At 36.7% G+C, this 16122-nt stretch overlaps 1 protein-coding gene across 1 annotated transcript in view; it reads right to left on the bottom strand.

The window, feature by feature from the left end:
- Positions 1–16122, bottom strand: part of LOC129254087 (short transient receptor potential channel 4-associated protein-like) — a 29914-nt gene extending 13792 nt beyond the window's left edge. Inside the window, exons 1-12 of the mRNA XM_064095033.1 lie at positions 15544–16122; positions 13090–13281; positions 12349–12465; positions 11683–12133; positions 10483–10553; positions 7643–7799; positions 6794–6967; positions 6430–6492; positions 5298–5554; positions 3939–4123; positions 3205–3306; positions 854–937 (exon numbers count right to left, since the gene is read on the bottom strand). Coding sequence (XP_063951103.1) covers positions 854–937; positions 3205–3306; positions 3939–4123; positions 5298–5554; positions 6430–6492; positions 6794–6967; positions 7643–7799; positions 10483–10553; positions 11683–12133; positions 12349–12465; positions 13090–13281; positions 15544–15900 — 2210 coding nt within the window. The 5' untranslated portion in view covers positions 15901–16122. The remainder of the gene's footprint in view (positions 1–853; positions 938–3204; positions 3307–3938; positions 4124–5297; positions 5555–6429; positions 6493–6793; positions 6968–7642; positions 7800–10482; positions 10554–11682; positions 12134–12348; positions 12466–13089; positions 13282–15543) is intronic.

The following is a 16122-nucleotide window of genomic DNA, read 5'->3' as shown; positions in this document are numbered from 1 at the left end:
TAAGTTCAATGCTCTTTTGTCCATTGACACAACTCCTTTTGTTTAGAGCTTATGTGGTCACCTGTTTGCACAGATTGATGAAGTAGCCTTATCCTTGCATTGTGTTTATAATTCCTCCTAAGAGACCATAATGAGGTATAATTTATCCTCCATCCAACCTCCTTCCCAGATAATTTCTCCCTGACTTCAGGTTCAAATAAACTTTCATTTTTGTTATGCTCCACCCTTCTTTCCTGATTAGTTAATACATTGTTTAACTCCTCTCCCTAATGGTGCAAAACTAAGAGTTATTCCTCCAAAAATAATTAAGAAAGGACTTCTCTTCTCCGTCTCTTGACGAGAAGACACAGCATGCTTGGTTTCCCTCGCCATCCATTTTTAGGGGCTGATATATGGCCATTGTTGGGGAGTACCCATATTATAACCAGCTATATTTTGCACAACTGTATATATATATATATATATATATTATATCTTCGTCTCCAATCAATATTCATCTTTGGAATAAACCTACTTGTTTTCTCTTTATTGGTTTAGTTATTTCTGCATGCTTGGATTACATCAAATATAACAGTAACAGTGTTTTACATACACTGTCTAACTAGTAAACTTTTCTAATGCGCAGGGGAAATCATTTGTAATATGATGTAATATGAAAGGAACATACAGGTTTTAAGAACAGCCTTGAATGAATCTGCAAACTTATCATCAACATTGAAAAGGAAGGAAGTGCTTTCCATAAGGCAGGAGCAAGATTAGCAATCTTTAATTCACCAGATAAATATCCACCTGATTCTGCAAGGTGTCAACACTGCTGTCCTTTAAGATTTCTGGAAGGATATTCTTATCTTACCTGAAGGGTGAATCTCTTGGTTCTTTCTTCATCACTTCAACCAGCTTGGTGAGGATACCTTTCTGACCTTGACAGAGTAATGTCCTAGAGATAAGAAGACAAATCGGTTGATCATAGAGTACCAAAGTGTGACATCACTTTTCATTTTTTGCATGTCAGCGTCCTTTATACCATATTTCTGTAGAGCATGATACAAATATTTCCATAGCCCAAATTTGGTGGGAATCGGTCCTTGGGGGGCTTAGATATGACCTCGTGAATACATAATTAGCCCCACTGATATCAATGTATTACTGGCCTGGTTCTAAATGTTGGGAGCCAGGCTAATAATACATTGACTTTAATGGGGCTAATTATGTATTCATGAGGTCATATCTAAGCCCCCCCCCCCCCAGGACCGATTCCCACCAAATTTTGGTAATGGGTGTTTTTCATCATGCACTGCCGAGGTATGGTATAAATAACACTGAAATGCAAAAAAAAGGTTTTTTGCGACGTCATCACTTCGGTACTCTATTACCAAGCAGGCGTGACAAGTCTGCTGTGCAAACCCTTCACTAAAGTTAAGTGGTCTGAAATAGCAGCCTCCAATGGCCTGTGTACTGAAGGCCCTATCGCCCAGGGTGCGCTTCATCTTCTCAGTTTTAGCACAGATTTAAATGGCAAGTTTTGAATGTGCTAGTCTTGTGTAAAACCCACTTGTAGATCAAAATGTCAATCGGGGTCTGTGCTAACAGATTAGGCATGACAGCTGAGTGAGGAGGCACGATAGCTCAGTCGGTTTTGCAATCCTGTGACCCGGGTTCGATCCCAATAAAGTGTGTTAGAGCCCGATGGTAAGGCATATATCCTTATCAAAGCCACGTCCCTCGGAGAGGCCTTAGAGCCTTCTGTCTTCTGGTTGCTGATTACAAGCATTCATGCTTTCTTATCAATCAAGTAATACATCACCACCACTATAAAGTAACTCCCTACATAGGGCAGCTTGAGATTTATGATGCAATTCATGGGTGCTGTTTCATAAAGACTTGTTAATAATAACAAATGCATAGTTTCTATAACAAGTTTACTATCAATCAAAATAAACAAGAAAGGTCCCTCATAGAGAGGGTATGTGCATGTAACTCTACAGTATCTTACACATATCTGTACCTGTTATTAAATAGGGGGAAAAAATCATGTTATCTTGCCGCCCCCCCCCCCCCCCCTCCTTATCAGAAGTGGAATGCCTCTGGCTGGTTTTACCTGAATGGCACCATTCAATATGGTATCAGTGCTGACTTTGAAAACCACTACATGTACATATAAGAATAATAATCTTCAAAAGGAGAGGGAAAAAACATTCATTTGATAATAAATCATGTTCGTTGACCTCTAATGACCTTCAACCTTGACTAAAAAAAAAACCCTCGCTTTTCATTTCATATCATTTGTGATATCCAATAACCAATCTAGTTGTTAAAACTTTCCAAGCCTCTTTCATCTTTATTATTTGTATTTCCTGTTCTCACAGTTTCAGCCCTAATAACGACCATCACCCATTCACCCATCAGGGTTCCCAGCTCTTCAAGAAAACAAAATTCCCTGATTTTTCCCTGATGAAGTTCAAAATTTCTCAGATAAATATTTAAACCCATTCCCATTTTCACATGTTTTCTAAGTTGGTGCAGTGCATTACATGTATTTTCAGTATAAAAACAATAATGTAAAACTACTTAGTACCACCATAACCAGTCATTCAATGGATGTTGTTTTGATAACAGAGTCTGACTGACTACCATGCTTTCGACTTTTGGCTGATCAAAATTCCCTCATTTGGGCAATTTTCCCTGATTTGAGGTATTTTTAAAATCAAATTCCCTGATTATTCCCTGACTGGAAAAAAGTTAAATAATTTTAGCTGATTGGCTGGGAACCCTGCCCATTCATAAGAGAAACCTAATTTAAATAGTCTTCCGGGCGATCAATATAAAGTATAACATTTCTGCTTCTCTTGTTGGCTCACTCTTATCTCAATTTACAGAAAGATAAATAGCACTAGTAACATCCCTTATAGATTCTGAAACAGATTCTCATACAGAAAACAACATTGCGAAAATATCAACTCTAAAGAAATGTTAAAGAATTTCAGCCTGCGCCTATGAATGTTTCTAACATATATATGGCGCAATATAAATGCTGTGGATCATCATCATCATCAGGAGTAATCTCTGAAAACAATATGGTGGACCTTTTTTAAAATCCCAGTGCCTCATTGCATAATTGTTGTTACATTGGATTGAAAAATCAACTGCTGAAACGGTAGGAGGAGAAGGGAACAAGATTAAGTAGGTTACAGACTATCTCTTTACCTGTCAATCTTCTTGACTGCTTCTAGTTGGGGAATGTTTGAACTTGTCGATATTCTATTCAGATCATTGATTTCATGCCGGGTCATGATTAGGTACTTGTTGCTGTCATGAAAAACAAAATAAACCTTAGAAAATCCTGCATAACAGAAGTCCATTATTAAATCATCCTAAAGAAACTCAGTTGAAGAAAATCAAAGAGAAAAGAAAAATATCTTAATACAATAAAAGAAAGTGGAGGTGATTTCAATGTTATATAAAATATGAAACTTTCCTGGAATTCATCCAATAAAGTGGACACATTGTAAAATAAAGAATTTTTTCACAAAATTGAAACTGACAAAGGTAATTCATTGCCAGACAAACCCAGGAGGTAGTGAGGAGTTTATAGCCTTTCTTAGGATGATGTTTCCATAAAGACCCATCCTTTTTTTGACCAATGACAAGAGGTGAGAGTTTACAATTGGATTATATACATATCAGCGCCCATCTGCAATACCTGTGGCAGAAAATGAGAGAACAAGATACAAATGCATCTCCAATGCACAACCTAGTGCAGAACACAGAAGGGCAATTATCTTGATAGATGTGTCACTTAACTGTAAAATCATCTCCTAGAACTTTATGTGGAAAGGAAACCAAGACCCTTATTCCTAATCCTTATCTTTTATCTCTAAAATATGCTGAAGTTAGCGACCAAAATCCCTCCTGAAATCCAGGGTTGCCATTTTACTTACTCATGATGATCACAGTAGGTGTGCAGAAGTCTGAGGAACTGGACCTTGAGGGCCACCTCCGGACTGCAGTCGCAGTTCTCGTTGACCCCGTGGATAGGGGCTCGAAGATTGCACCTCCAGATGACCTTATCAAACAGGTTGTTCAGTCCAGGCATCAGTTTGTATTGGGCAAGGATCTCATGGACCTGCAAAGGATAAACCACAGATTGGTTGGCAAATGGATGGTCTAATTCAGTGATCAGGTAAAGCTTATCTCAGAGGTTCAGACTGGATTTAACTTAATCTCAACTACAGAAAGCCAGAATCCTTTGTGATATCAACCGGTCATAGTTTGCAATTGGTCTGAGCATGATGCACTCAAAAGATAATATGTAACCAGTCACCTCAAAACCAGCAGTAAGTCACCCAAATAAATTTTTAGATTTTTATTGAGTTTGAAATAGCACATCCTAAGATTTGAACCGATATATAACTTGTCAAAATTGATCAATGATAAACCGCATAAGTTCTTGATTGAATGTAGAAGAAACCCAGCAAAAGCTCCAAGAAAAAAGGAGAAAACAATGTTAGAGTTCTGGTTCACTCAAGCATGAGATGTGCACACTGTGCAATCTCAATGAAACTTACAAGCAATCCACAAAAACTTGTGTCAAAGAAACTCTTGTATCTTGCTTTTTAATCGACTTCACTGTCACAACTTGACATTTTGACAGTATGAAGTTGAAGCATTACTCTCTCAGATGAGATGATTATCTAGTTTTTGATTTGTGAAGACCAAATTCTTATTTTGGTTATGTACAGAGAACCTTCCCTGGCAATGTAGTGTTGGTTTGGTGTGGCTGGTCACATATTCACTTGTGTATGCATCATCAATCAATATGACCAATCAACTTGCTCTTTTTTGTTTTAAAGAGAGGCAGAGGTTGTGGATTGTAGAGGTACGTAGCATTTTCTAAAATCACAACTACCCATACTCACGAAATCCTATCAAGATGGTCAAGTACGAAAAATAGATAGATGATGTTTGAATGAGTTTAATTGTAAAAAATAGGTCAACAACAAAATGACATCCTGATTAAGCATGCAATTATGTGTATATAAAAAGGTCTAGTTTGTGTACTTCAAAAGAGCAACACCTTAAAAAGGTGACTAAACTTATGTATCCGTTTTCCTCAATAGACAACGTATATGACAAATAAATGCATTTTACTTCGAGTATAAGAAACTAATAGAAAATTCCAAGAAATTAGAAAAAATATATCTTACAATATAATTAAGCTTCTCCAGAACTCAATTTTGCTAAGTTTCATAAGTTTCATTTACTTTTTCTAAAATAGAAAATTAATGATGGCCACCAACCTTATGCCTCTGCTTTCCTCCAAGCAGCAGGCAAAGCACATGAAGGACCTCCACCTTATAGACAACCTCATGCATGGTCTTGAGGGAATCCGGGAGGGGCAAGGACAGGTCATGGAGGGGCAGGTTGAGGTAGACGCCCTCGTCCTCGTTGGCGACCTCGGCCAGGGCGTCGAAGGCCAAGGAGCTGTCCAGCCAGGTCACCCAGCTGTCGATCTGAGAGAAGAGGGTGTCCATGTCTGCGACTCCATCGGGCTCTGCTGCAGGGGTGAACGATTGGATGAGCCAAAGAGAGTGAGAGAGGAGAGAGGGGGAAAGAGGGGGGAGAATGAGAGAGGGGAGAGAGGGAAAGACGAAGGAAGATGAAGAGAGAAAAAGAGAGAGGGAAAGATGAAGAGAGGAGAGAGAAAGAGAGGAGAGAGTGAAAGATACAGAGAGAAGAGATAAAAAGAGAGTAAAAAGAGGGGGTGTTTTATTTTTCTTGATTTAGTCTTATTCAAAATAGTGCTCCATGATTCCATGTAGCACTCAAGGGTATTCTATGATGAACATCATTGATACTGGCTCTGTTGAAATACTGTCATTTGATTGCATAATCCTTCATTCTTTACCCATTAGGCCCCAGGGCGGTGATAAAATGGGTAGGGTCTCTAGAAAATCTGCATCCTACTAAAATCAAATCGGGGTCAGTGGGCTAACTGCAACCTATTTATCTCATTTTCAATTTATAGGTAGAGAGAATTTATCTTCATGATTATGGCTGCAATGAAAAGTAATTCAAAGGACATTCAGAACATTTCAAAATTATATGTCGCTGTTAAATCACTCATTATGTTAAATGTGGAACTAGTTGCCCACTTTGTCTATCCTTGCATCCCCAATTTGCAAAGTGCACTGTCATAAAAGTATTGGAATCATTTTTTTCTCAATATCAATATAAGGCGGTATTTCAAATGGCAAATCCTGATAACGAATACAAATTTGTCATATCACACAAATTTTAAGATCACAATATCAAGCAGAAACCAGTTTAGAAAATGATAATTGCAATGCAAGCATTTAAAATCATCTCATTTTCATTACCACTTGAAGAGATACACAGTGACCATCAATTGACTTGACAATACATACTTACCAACTGACTTGCATGCTATCTTGACAAGTTTCTGAACAAAGCCAGGGAGCTCAACTACCGTTTCTGTTGTATTAAAAAAAAAACATTAAAATAATTAAATTCTTAAAATAAACTTAAAACATGACCTTCACAATATCACATCAGAGTTGCCAACATTTGATCTATAGGAACAGGTATTCTTTGAATAATATAATACTTGCTAATAATTCACGAAAATCAAGCAAATGACAAGAAAATATATTGTTAAACATCATCATTGCAATCCATCTCTATAGAACAACAATAAACATACATATTTGGGCTTGTCACTAATAATAACTAACGCCATTCCACCACCAAAAACATTTACGCAAGAATTGCTTACTTTGGTTGACCTCCGAGATGGGTGTATCGCTGCGATTCCTGCAGGCCTTGTCCTGGGCAGCCAAGGTACAAGGGTCATCCTTGGGGTCAAGCTCCGAGATGGTGATGGAGAGGACGCGGCAGAAGTTGGCAAGCTGGTCCTCCTCAAACTTCTTGACCAGTTCTTCAAGCTCAGCTGTGAAAATAGAACGAATGAGATATGAAAATACAGTCAAACTTCCAGTGCTAATTCATGGGTTTACACCCCTCTCATTAATTATCTATTCTCCTTTAGTCATGTAAATGGAAGTGCAATTATTCCAAGTCAAGTCAATATATGGACTAAAAAACAAAGATAATATGCAAAGGGAATATTTCTATCTTCAATGTCCCCACGTTATGTCAATAATAAGATCATTTCATTTTTTTCATTTAGGTTTTATTTCCACAAATCCGTTATGTTACAAAACTTTGATAACTTAACTGACATAACTAGGCTGAGCAACCATTACACACATAGACTATATAAGTATAAATAGCAAGCATTCTTAATCACTACATATTAATACATGTTTAAGTACATAAAAAAACGGAAAAGTGGAGGAAACCTTAGAAGCAGAATGCTTGTAGATAAGGTTCCCTTTTTTATACATTACTTTTGAGATAACTACTTAGTAATAATAAGATAAAGTATACAACCTATTGTTCTACAGGGCATTGTGTCTTTATAAAGCATGTTTTAAAGTTTACAAGGACAGAACTAAAGTTTTCAAAATCAATAGCATATATATTTTCTCCTTTTCAGTTAGCTTCTTTCTTTCCAATCATTGAACAATTAATCTCACTATACACATAGACAATAATAACTTACGGATATCTTGCAGCTTAAACATCTGTGTTCTGACCCCGAGGATATCTTCTATGAGGGTTGCAGCTTTGAGGAAACACTGTTTCTCCGTAAGTAGGGTGAAGAGATAGACTATGAGGTCATCATGGTCCGAGAGAGGCGTGGCCATATCTGTTCCCATCTACAAGACATGTATAAAAGATTGATTAATAACATTATCCATGTAACATACAATTCATACACATTCAATATCGTGTTTTAAATATAATATGAATGATTTTTTAAGACCCCCCCCCCCCCGCCCAAAAAACCCAACAGTCTTTCCTCTATAATAAATGCCTTTACTTGAGTGCCCCTCAAATTCATTTTTTTAAACCCTATTTCTGGCCTCCATTACTTCAAAATGGGTCCATTTGATATCTTGATTTGGAGGGAAATGAAAAACATCATACAAGATAGGGAGCTTGCACCCCAAATCCTGGAAGATTTCTGTCATACCAATCTTTGGAACCGTTCCTTTCTTTGATTTTCTTCTCGTTTGTCACTTTTGAGTGAACAAAGACAGTATTCAAGTTTCTAGATCTGCAATTTGAATTTGCAAGGAATTTCATACATTTTCTAATGCCAGTTAGACCATAACAAGAGTGTCGCTAAGGTGAGCACATAATACGCCCGCCTGTAACACGTAAAATTGAGTTATTGGTCAAGCAAGAAAAGTGGTAGGTGGCGACTTCACCTTTGACCTTTTGACCTCAAAATCAATAGAATTCCTGGGATCTATACTAGTATCATACACACCAAATTATATGAGCTTAGGTTAATTTAAACTGAAGTTATGGCGTTTACAAGGAAAAGTTAACGGACGGACACCGAGCATGATACCATAATACGTCCCATAGGAGGGGCATATAAAAACATTAATTGCGATCACGAAATGCATGACAACTTTTACAACGCAATTTGTCTTATCACGTCTGACAAGTACAAAACATTGTCATAAAGCTCTGCTGTCCAGTATATGAACACAGCTAGTTTAGACAGGACATATTAACTGACCACAAACAAATCTAAATTGCAGTCTTCATCAAGACCTACATGTACATGTATTCTCACTTGCTAACTCTGCAAATTTTCCATTGCATCATTCACATGTCCCTAAAACCACAGAACAGTTCAGGTTATTTCTGTTTGGTAGATATTCACCACAGATAAGCTTACATGTGCTATCCACAAGCACAAGAGGCCTCCCATGCCCCTTGCTCCATGCTTCTCACATGAAAGTCTGAATCCTAAATATACTTTTTTTATTACAAGGTATCAAATCTCTTGCCTCTTATGAGAAAAATTATGTGGTGCACAGGTAAGCGGTTTTCAAGGTACTTGTAATTTATACATGCACTTGGATAAAAAAGGCTTTAATTCAGGTAATTAGTATGCAATTTATTTATAAATAATCTTTTCAGTTAAAACTTATCTTTTCAGTTAAAACTTATCACTATTATTATCATATTAGAAATTATTTAAAAAACAATAAGATATACATTAGAATCATACAATTTTTTGTAGGAGCCATGCTACATCATTCACATCGGGGGGGGGGGGGGGGGGTCAGTTGTCAGCACTGATTAAATTGTCAGTGCTGACAATTTCAGTGAAATACTTGGTTTTCATTGGCTTAGAGGCACATGCCTCTGACTGTTACTATGGTAACTGTCAGAGAAAGACAATATGTCAGTGCTGACAACTTTCATGAAATGGTCCCCCAGCTTTCCAACACTTTAACATTTTTTTTCTTTGATAAAATGTATTGATTAGCAGTGAAAAGACACTTATGGTATTCTTAAACAAAAGACAAAATTATGACTTTTGGCCAGAGAGTCTTGTTACACTAAAATTAGCTGGTGCAAAATATCAAATGAAATGAGAGTACTTTATTTTTGGTATAGATTTATATTTGCTCTCCAAAGAGCAGGGTGCGACTGAGTTAGCAAGAAATCCCCAAGCTCAGAATTTTGTACCCAGGGGCAGTATACTGAACATTGTCTTTTCTCCATATTTTATCTTTTCTCAGAGATATGACAAAGTATTCTGGTGGATGTCATAACTTTTGTCACAAAAATTGTCATAAATTTTGTCTCTTCTCTTTAGCGCGCACCAAAAATACGCGGCTTTAAAAGCGCGTAATCCTATTATACAAGCAAAAGTTATGACAGGGGGGTAGCAGTCATAAATTTTGTCATATCTTTTAGTACCAAATATCCTGATACCCTGCCGACTGAATGTCAAGCATATCATATTATTTAGATTAGATTGTGGTATTAGTTTCACTCATCATCCATGACAATTTTCAATATCATATTTTCATGCTACAATTAGTTAGGCCCTACATATTAATTCCTCCTTTTTTTCTCTGTTTTCCTTCTTTTTCTACTTCTCCTCAAAAATCCTTCACAGCTCCCTGTCTCTCTTTGTAATTAAGCGCATCGATATTCGCGTAGTTGCGCGATGCCAACAACTGTATTGGGGATACGCCCTACCTGTCACAGGGCCTTCCTATTGGCTAGAATGGCTCCCACTGGGAACTAACAATGATTTTGATTGGTTTGCTTCCGAAAAGATGGGCGGGAACTTAGAGAGATATGACAGGGAAAAGACAATGATCAGAATACCGATTTGTGACAATCATAGCGGTGTCACATCTCGGAGAGAAATGACAAAATTTATGAGAAAGTTATGACTGTTCCAGAATACCACCCCGGATTACCAGCACATTTGGAAGTTGCTATAAAAGTCCTCTAGAATAATTTGGTACACACCTGTAATATACAGAATAATCATGATGTACAAAACATATTCAGACTTACATTTTGACACATATAGTGAAGAAGGTCCATAGCATTGTAAGCTATCTTATGTCTCAGAACTTTCTGTGGATCTAAAGGAAGGACAATAATGAAATTATCATAGCATACTTCAAATAAATGGAGTCTTTATAACCCAACTATTGCTGAATCAGAAATATAGGTGAATTCTAATTCAAAATCAAATTCAGTTTAAGTTTCAACAGAACATAAAGTATAATACAAATAATTTTTAAACATTTATAACAAACATTTACAATACAATTCATTGTCATAATAATTATATTCAATGACATAAATGATAATTAACATGTACAGATATTGAAAAAATATGGTATGTAATATTGCCAATTCGTCCACTCATCACATGGTCTACCTTCATTTAGTCTAATGCCATTCTGTCCATTAACATTTTGTCAAACAACCATTTGGCCCAATAACCATTTGGATTGGTTGAATCATAACTTTGTCTCATAACCAGTTCGTCTATAACAATTTTGTCTCATAACCAGTTGGTTTAATATCCATTTTATTTCCATTCATTTTAACATTGTCTATTTAGACCAAATGGTATATGGACTAAATGGCTATTGGCCCGACAGGTTATTAGATAAAATGGTGAGTGGACGAAATGGCAGTTAGACCAATAGGATAGTGGACGAACTGATGGTAGACCGAATGATAGTAGATAAGTTGGTAAATGGACGAAATGGCATTAGACCAATTGAAAATAAACCAAAATATATAACACACCCCACATCTAAAATGTTGACAAAATTTCAATTGAATAATCATATCACCAATATAAATCAAGGTAAATTCTTATTTACCCAGTGCATCTACAAGTGACTGTAACAGTGAGTAATAACTGCTTTCACATTTGACCTTGTGACCCAAATAAAACAATGCAATGTCCATCATATGCATACATGAGAAGATTATGAAGTCTAACCCCTGAATTTTTCTTTCGTTATTATAAGGGCAAGTTGTTTAATTTTTTAAGGATATATTGACCTACTTGACCTTCACCCTCCTTCTATATCTTATCTTATATTTTATATCTTATTTACCATCCTCAATCATCACCTACATTATTATCACAATCATTCACATAGTCAACAATGATGGGCAAATCACAGTAAACTAGATCTATATGTCCACTCTCAAGATACATCATCAACAATCACTGTCATTTCAATGTACCTTGTGATGCTGGGTGACCCGAACTACCAGCACTGTAACTGTCTCGGACCAGGCGGAACTGAAATGATCCTGATGCCTGCTGAGTGGATGATGCTGATGTCGTTACCGTGGACGATGCTGCAGCCGACGATGATGTGGCTGTTGATGGTGTGGCTGTTGACGAAGCTGGCGGAGGGTCATCCATCTCTGTTGCTTCTGCTTCAGTTTCAGTTGTTGATGCTGCAGCAGCAGCTTCAGTTGCTGTTGATGCTGCATCATCTGTTGCTGCTGGTGGAGTGGTTTCTGTTGATGTTGCTGCTTCAGGAGTGGTTGTGGTAGACGTTTCTGGTGTGTCACTTGTAGAGGGTTTCTCCTCATCAGCTTTAGATTCCTTGCTCTCACTGCTTGTTGCCAACTTTTTCTTCTGTTTTTTCTTGTAGAAGTGCGGTTGAAGGAGAAGGTCAACGGTTACCTTGATTGGTGGAATGAAACAATGAGATTTTAGATTTTGTCTCGGATGAAGGTCATATATGCTGAACTGAAAAATGGCTTATACTTTTTACACAATAAAGATAAGTACTGCTTCAAACGTGTGGTCTGAAGAATTGCTCAGAAACAAAGGAAAATTCTCACATACATGTATATTAAAAGAGAGGTCAACTTATACTAGGTTGGCTGTAGACTTACCTCAACACCACCAAACAGTAAGAATATTTCCGCATTAATGGTCTTGCTTTCCTTAAATTTACCACTATCAGTAGGATACTCAATTGTTGACTCAGACATAAGCTTCTGTGTTACTTTCTGGAGACCGAAGAAAAACAAGAGGGAAAAAATATTCAAATGCATGTGGTAATATTCGGTAATACATGCAAAGTCTCGATCCTCAATCGAGGTACTGCTATAATCAAATCACATTATCAATTCTGTCTGTGTAACACGCCCACGATTTCCAACCAACATCCTGAATACATAATAACAGAGACGTAAAAGGGGCATTCACCCTGATATTGTCGGTTTCCATAAAACCAGAAAGTAAAGGGAACATATTAATGAAGCTTCAGTGAAAATTAACAAAGAATAAATGTTACAATCCATTTTTATATAAAAATAATGAGATACACATAATACTGCACTTTTTTAAAGTATGCAAATCAGTGTTTTGTTGATTGGTTATGCTGCAGTCACATTTCCCCTACAGGGGTCATACAGCAAGTAGAAAATATCACTTTTATTTTCATTCAAACCCCCTATATATAGCTGATACAAAAAATGTTATAACGGTTTTTTTTTACTAGCCCTACGGCTGCCGTAGGAAAAAGTGACTGTGCCATTAAAGAGAAAACATCCATAGATAATATCACCATATAATAACAATCTTAATGGGATATATCTAGAGGTTCGACGATGCGCAGCCCATTACCCTACCTTGAGCAACTTGAGACAGAGGTAGTACTGCTGCAACTCTGGGTTGGTGTTCAGTAGACTCTTGGCTGCTTCCGACAGTTCGGCAGCAATGATAGGGATGGTAGGATTAGCAGCAGACGGGCTCTGAGTGTTGGAGGATGGCTGCACAAGACCGATCCTGCTCTCACAACTCATCAGGAGCTCACGAGGGAGCTGGAGAAAGGAAGTGAAGGATAATTCAAAGTACTAGAGCATCTCATAAAAGGAGCTCACATGAACTCGGGAATTTTATTACAAAGAAGCTGAAGAAAGGAAATTTTAGAGAATAGCTTTTTAAGCATCTCATAAAAAGAGCTCATCAGGAGCTCACGTGGGAGCTGAAGAAAGGACATTAAGAGAACGGTAATTCAAAGTACTAGAGCATCTCATAAAAGGAGCTCACAGGAACTCGGGAGCCCACAAGGAAGCTGAAGAAAGGACATTTTAGATAATAGTTTTTAAGCATCTCATAAAAAGAGCTCATTAGGAGCTCACGATTAAGCTGAAGAAAGGAAATTCAGATGATAATTCAAACTACTAGAGCATCTTATTAAAGGAATTAATCAGGAGCTCAGAGTGGAGCTAAAGAAAGTAAATCAGAGAATGATCATTCTTAATATTAGAACACAGGGAAGGAAATGATCCCCTATTTTTAGGGGATATCATTAATTTTACAGTTTTGGGTTTGTATCTTTTTTCAAGGGCTAATTTTTGTGCAAAAAGTACATGTAGTTACCATGCAAGTATTATCATTCTGCTGTATGTAGTCTATCTGTTTTCTAAATATTCTTAAACATCGTTTGGCAGATCTTGGGGTTTCACATTTCAATAAACAATTCGGATGCATGAGCACCAAAAAAAAACCACAGTAATTTTGGACCTATAATGACAGATATAATGGTCAATATTGAGAAAAAACATGTAATTCAAGAACTTTTTTGTACGTTGCTCTAACAGTGCCCAATAGCTTGCCATCATAGATTCAACATTACAGAACACATTTTTTATATATTAATGTAAAGAAGACTTTCCCTTGAAGGTATACCCTGATGGTAAAACAACCCACATCCATTTTTTTTTTGGTTAATGCTTTTCTTCCTTTCTTTCTTCCATCTCCTTCCTTCAATTTCTTTCTTTCTTTTTTTTTGGGGGGGGGTAAATTTTAGGTGGAGAATTTAAATTACAAGATACCTGTTACATACATGTACTGAACAGATTTCATGAAATATATATTTTTCTCAAATTATGTAATCTTGAGTAAAATTTTAATTTTCTTATTATATTTAATTGACCTCAACTGACATGAGGCCATTTCAGCCTGAGCTCTTCCTGGATAGTATTTTGGAATTCAAAAGATATCCTGACCAGTTTCTTGCTCTAATAATAAATATTGGCATTAAGATTCTGAATTTGTCTACATATTTTACTCATTACATGTAAATTTCTAAATACCAACTGAATGGGCAAAATTGATAACAATATTTTGAGTAGATAAATACTAATGCATCTTGCTTAGATTTTTGACGAGAAGTTTTAATAATAATTTATCCTAATTCTTCATTAGATATTAAGTGGAAACTACAGATATTTCTTTTATCACATAATCTTTGATATCAAGATCAATTTCCCATGCCAAGATTGGAAATATATTTTTTCAAAAATTAAGCTTTGATGTGAAAAATCTGCAGTTCATCAGTACCATATTCTTATCTCAAAATCTAATATTAATGTAAAAATCCTTGCCTGAAATTCACATTTGAATGTTTTTTTCATCTTTGAGGTCAACACCAATTAAAAACTTTGTTTCTTAGCCTAGGTCCATGGAAAGATTTGGTAAAGGGTCACTAAAGTACATGTATCATCTGACATTCCAACATTACAAATTAGTAGCCATAAATTAATTCTTCAGCTATTGAAATTTAAATTTGTCATGTTCTCTGCTGTTAGAATTTAAATTTGGCATCTCTCATTTTTAAATATCATTCAAAACAGCCCTTGGCTTTAGTAATTGGTTATTATAAGAAAGCTAATGACAGAAGGCCTACCCTGAAATTTTTAGCCCATTCGATGATTGAAAAGGGGTTTTCTGTAAACTCGATGCGCAGATATTTTATTACTGTATGTTCTCGCACCCAACTGAAATACATTTTAATGTAAACTCTGTAAAGTTATCTGATACAATACATTTTTAAAATCATTCACATCATAAGGGCATATGCAGTCAAATACCGGTATGCACTTTTTGGGGATTAAAAAAAACCCGGCCGACAGGCTCTAAATTAACAAAATATCAAACATGAAATTAATGAAACAAACACTTGGCATGACAATTAAATTCAACATGTCTAATAGTAATAAAAAAACATGAACATTAACAAACAAAATATCAATGAGATGATGTATTGCGAAAGCCAAAAGATGTGGAAATCCCCGAACCTCTGTGGCAGATTTGAATGGGCGCTTTCCATGTTGAGAATCACGGACACCCAAAAACACATTCTTCAATAGAGGATTCCGCTTCACTCGTTTCCTAGGGATTGTGGAATCATTCCCAGTATTTGAATTAGTTGATATCCTCGAACTAGTAGTTTTAGATGTTGATGTATTACAGACACTGGCTGCAGTTGCAGTTGACGTGGTCTGAGTAGTGGATGTAAATGAATTCATACTTATAGTCATACTTTCAGTGCCATTGCCATTGGCATTGGCGGCTGCCGCTGCTGCTGCAGCTCTTCGACTTCTCGTTACACGAAGTCCGTCTAGATCTATAGAAAGTTCAGTTTTTCGTTCCATTTTCCCGCTGTTTTAGGCTTTATCCTGGGGCCAATTTCACAATATGGTAGTTAGCATATATGCCAGTTGTTCATTTGAGTATTTGAAGGCGATCTTTGGACGAAAAGACAGGAAAACTAAAATGTTGCGGTACTGGTCCTCACATACACTGCACTGGCGCTGCACAGTTTATCTATTATCATCTGCGTCATGTACTTCACACGGCGCGCCCCAGCCGTTTCT

The sequence above is a fragment of the Lytechinus pictus genome, chromosome 2 (assembly GCF_037042905.1).
Source record: "Lytechinus pictus isolate F3 Inbred chromosome 2, Lp3.0, whole genome shotgun sequence".
NCBI classification, from domain to species: Eukaryota; Metazoa; Echinodermata; class Echinoidea; order Temnopleuroida; family Toxopneustidae; genus Lytechinus; species Lytechinus pictus.
The sequence above is the reverse complement of the archived record's forward strand: the minus strand, read 5'-3'. Positions and strand labels throughout refer to the sequence as shown.